Source organism: Oratosquilla oratoria, chromosome 31 (assembly GCF_046742065.1).
Source record: "Oratosquilla oratoria isolate Oo_2021 chromosome 31, ASM4674206v1, whole genome shotgun sequence".
NCBI classification, from domain to species: domain Eukaryota; kingdom Metazoa; phylum Arthropoda; class Malacostraca; order Stomatopoda; family Squillidae; genus Oratosquilla; species Oratosquilla oratoria.
This window is the reverse complement of record NC_134807.1, coordinates 37069669-37074668: the sequence shown is the minus strand read 5'-3', so window position 1 is coordinate 37074668 and position 5000 is coordinate 37069669. Positions and strand designations below refer to the sequence as shown.

Sequence of the window (5000 nt, the reverse complement as noted above, 5' to 3'; positions counted from 1 at the left end):
AATATTGCAGGTAATTGTCTCAGTCAAAGGAACAGGAAGTTTGATGATACTGTGAAGAGTTTTTCCATTTTTCAATAGTGTTGCTGCAATACCTATCCAAGCAGAAGTACTAACAGCCACATTTTGAGCCACCAGGTAATCATGAATCATATTGAATAGAAAAGTTTTGCCAGAGCCGCCAGGTGCATCCAAGTAAAACAGTCGGTGGTTGGTTTCTAATCCTCTATCTATTTCACTTACAGCGTTAATGACACTATTAAATACATATCTTTGCTCAATATTTAGTACTTCAGGATTGACTTCTTGAATTTCTTCCATATGTTGAATGGCAGGAGGCTCACTGATTGGTTCTGGCAGACCAAGCATTGCACAATTCATGCCGTTTTAATTCAAAATCATGTTTATGTGATGCAGAGCGATATTTTCTGCAACATTATTATCATATTGGCATAAAAGGTCCTCTATCATAAGGTGTTTGTTATCATTCCATAATTGTAAGGCATTTTGTGGTGTATTGAACAAACAAATCATTGCAAACATGTTAAGAAGCTGTCGTGGCATTTGATGTAGAGCTGCCTCACTCAAAACCATTTCTAGTTCGTTGTCATCTTCAAGCAGTTGCAATCGAATACAGGCATCCTTAAAGGTCGGCAACTGTTCACCTCCTACAGTTTTCAAGTCATCAAAAGAAGTTGCACCTGGTACATGAAGAAGAAGGATCCTTAAATGGAATTTCTCAGCATTTCTAGGACTGGCAGAGTACATTCTCGTTACAATATGGCGGTGACGTTGTCTTCTGGTCCAAGTGTTGCTTTGGTTATTGAATACATAATATTCAGGGATATCAGTATAAAGGTGGGTTCTTGCATCCACGTCACTTTGGTTAAGTTTGAACCATGCAGTTAATTGCGTGTCTGTCTTTGTTCGCCCGACTTATAATAAACTTGTTGCTGGTCAGGCAAATGGAGTGCCAGTCGGTAAACTGTGTGCGACTGTCCATACATTTTATATTCTGACAAACGCCAAAATGCTTCAGGCGGAGATACGTATCTACACGAAATATATGGTTTAATTTCATTATATTCATTTTTATTAGTTTGATTGTTGTTCATATTAATTTCCATCATTGCGCAATCATGTCCTTTATAGACATATTTGAAAAGATATTTCACACTTTTTACCGATATACACACTTCTACATTAATGTGAGCACCATATTTTCTGAGTAAATATTTATTATATGGTACTACAAACCTGCAGTCAACCTCATGGACGCCCACTCTAACAGAATCTCCATTATTTCTGCGTCTGTAAAGAGGATATCCAGAAACATTTGTTATAGTCTCCTCCTGATACGGCATAGGAAATTTCTTTTGACACTTTCCCTCTACCATACAGATTGAATTGGGATTAAATGTACCGCAGGGTCCATGAATCATGAGTTTTTTCACTAATTCTCTCAATTCTGGATCATGTTCTGATGGTAATTCAGCTGAAACAATATTATCAATTTGTTCTCTAGTTCTAATTTTATCTTCTTCACGCAGCATGATTAGCATGTGACAATGCGGGGAGACCTCTTTTCTGAAATTCAATAACATGTATCGCAGCAATAGATACCCCAAGTACATGTCTGTCCTGTATTGTCAATCATTAATTGCATTGAGATGTTGTTTGAAAACTCGTGCCAACAAATCAGGTCTGTTCTGTGCAGTTTCATGAGGCTGTAAGTTTTCAGTTACTTCTCGACCATTTTGGATTGCAAGCATATGTTATAAATAAATCAGGCCTTCCATATTTGCAAACTATTGCCATTGCATCTTGATAGCATTGTTGCATATTTTTGTGGGCTCCCTGTGAAGGATGATGGCAAAATGACAGGTACTCCAGGATCTTCATTTTCATTATTTCTTGCAAGGTGATCCATCAAACCTGAATACATTGCAACTCTTAGTTGTGCTTGATTTTCTGCAATGAATTTCAAACGACAACCCTCTACTTTAACATAAGCATCAACTATATATTGCTGAAATAGTTTTCCACCACTGTGTATTGGACTGAAGCCACCTCTTATAGCTAGACGATATGCATAAAATTACTGCATAGTAACCTTGTTACGAACTCTAGTTTGCCTAATTTTCTACATGAGTAATGTTTATATGCCATCCGAATTCACCATGAGGAAAGAGAAGAGGGTAAATCATTGGATCAAGATGGCAAGAGAGGTAGGATATCCTCTCCCTCTGTTGTCCTTCAGGGTACACTATAATGTCACGCTGGACAGGAGGTGCTCCATCATCACCGACAAATATTGCTGCAATTTCATCATTTGTTGGATTATTATATCTCCTCGCATCAGGGCCGGCAATAAATTGCATGGTTATTTTTCTGGGAGGGATATTTTGTAATGTAGCTCTCTGTTGCTCTTCAAGTTCGACAGTTCTCATGTTTTTATATGCCCCTACATAAGGATTATCGACCATTGCTTGAGATATTTTTTCGAAAACTGAATATAAGCAATTAGAATTTTGATTAGCATTTGACCTCAGATTAAATGCTTCATTTTTTTTCAATAATATAGAGCTGTCCATATTTTCTTTCTTCATTTTCATTTGGATGTAAATTTGTTGCATAATGATATATTTGTCCTTGCACTCGAAAACAATATGGACCATGTCCTGGAGGTGGCTTCACTTCAGCGCCGAAGGAAGCAAAGGAAAAGGAGGAGTTATGATTCCTAATGTTGTTTCTAAAGTTGCTAGAATCCCTGTCATTTCCTTCGAACAATTTCCTTAGAATGACTGGATATTCTTGGAGTGGCACAAGTGATACTTTTCCATTATGACAACAATTCAGAGGCTCTCCTGAAATCGGAGAGCCTGGCAGTGTTCACAAATAACATTCATTGGCCCAATGTAGAATCTATCAGGATTTATAAATTGGACACCATCTGCATTATTTCTCCGTATTTTATTTCTATTTCTCCTATTTTCAAGGTTCATCAGTCGGTCTTCTTCAGTCATGTTGTTTCTTCTAACTCTCATCTGTTGTCTGTTGATTCGTTGTGATTGTCTTTCTTCTTCATCCATTGCATCTCTTCTTGCTCGCATCCGTTCTCTTGCTTGAGTGTTATCCAGTTCTCTTTCTTCTTAATTCATTTGATTCATTCTTCTTTGCATTAGTTCTCTACTACGATTATTAAATGCATTTCTCTCTTCTACGCTCATTTGATTCCTCGTTCTTCGCATTTGTTCTCTGTTTCTATTTCGTTGGGCTTGTCTTTCATTTTCTCTGAACTGCTCTCGTCTCCTTCTTTGTCGTTCCCTGGCTGCCTCTCTTCGCTGCCTTCTTCGTTCGTCCATACTGAAGGTAAACACATAAGGAACAATTAATAACCGTCAGACTTTTTTCCCAATTCGATCGATCGACTAATTCAGATTTCGACGACTTTACCTTACTTTGTAAATGCTTTAGATTAAAACTGGTTCCAATTTATGAGTAGCATACAAAGTAATTGAACTTTTTAAACAAATATTCGGAAGGTCGTTGCGGAACCCGTGTAAATTACACGAGAGAGAAGAGAGATATTTTGTAATGTAGCTCTCTGTTGCTCTTCAAGTTCGACAGTTCTCATGTTTTTATATGCCCCTACATAAGGATTATCGACCATTGCTTGAGATATTTTTTCGAGAACTGAATATAAGCAATTAGAATTTTGATTAGCATTTGACCTCAGATTTAATGCTTCATTTGTTTCAATTATATAGAGCTGTTCATATTTTCTTTCTTCATTTTCATTTGATTTTCGAGACCTTCCAGAACTTCGAGACCTTCCAGAACTTCGAGACCTTCCAGAACTTCGAGACCTTCCAGACCTTCAAGAACTTCGGCACTTTCGACAACTTCGGCACTTTCGAGAACTTCGGCACCTTCGAAAGCTTCGGCACCTTCGAGAACTACGGCACCTTCGAGAACTTCGGCACCTTCGAGAACTTCGGCACCTTCGAGAACTTCGGCACCTTCGAGAACTTCGGTACCTTCGACAACTTCGGCGACTTCGAGAAATTCGACGCCTTCGAGAACTTCGGCGCCAACGCGAACTTCGGCCCCTTCGAGAACTTTGACACCTTCGAGAATTTCGGCACCTTCGTGAACTTCAGCAGCTTCGACAATTTCGGCACTTACGAGAACTTCGAGAACCTCGACACCTTCGAGAACTTCGGCACGTTCGAGAACTTCGGCACCGTCGAGAACTTTGGCACCTTCGAGAACTTCGGCAGCCTCGAGAACTTCGACACCATTGAAGGTTGTTGCTTTTGATGTAAGCGTGACACACAAAATAACACACACGCTATCGTATAACAATAATAATAATAATGATAATAATGATAATAATAATGATAATAATAATAATGATAATAATAATAATAATAATAATCATAATAAATAATAATAATAATAATAATAATAATAATAATAATAATAAAAATAATAATAATAATAATAATAATAATAATAATAATAATAATAATAAAAATAATAATAATAATAATAATAATTAGTATAATAATAATAATAATAATAATAATAATAATAATAATAATATAATAATAATAATAATAATAATAATAATAATAATAATAATAATAATAATAATAATAATAATAATATAATAATAATAATAATAATAATAATAATAATAATAATAATAATAATAATAATAATAATAATAATAATAATAATGATAATAATAATAATAATAATAATAATATACAATAATAATAATAGCAACAACAAGAACAACAACAACAACAACAACAACAACAATAATAATAATAATAATAATAATAATAATAATAATAATAATAATAATAATAATAATAATAATAATAATGATAATGATAATGATAATAATAATGATAATAATAATAATAATAAATTAATAATAAATATTAATAATAATAATAATGTAATAATATAATTATATAATAATAATAATA

At 34.5% G+C, this 5000-nt stretch overlaps 1 protein-coding gene across 1 annotated transcript in view; it reads right to left on the bottom strand.

Moving 5' to 3' along the window:
• Nucleotides 1-378, bottom strand: part of LOC143041603 (ATP-dependent DNA helicase Pif1-like) — a 570-nt gene extending 192 nt beyond the window's left edge. Inside the window, exon 1 of the mRNA XM_076213611.1 lies at nt 1-378. This exon is cut by the window's left edge and continues 192 nt beyond it. Coding sequence (XP_076069726.1) covers nt 1-378 — 378 coding nt within the window.
• Nucleotides 379-5000: the final 4622 nt, after the last annotated feature.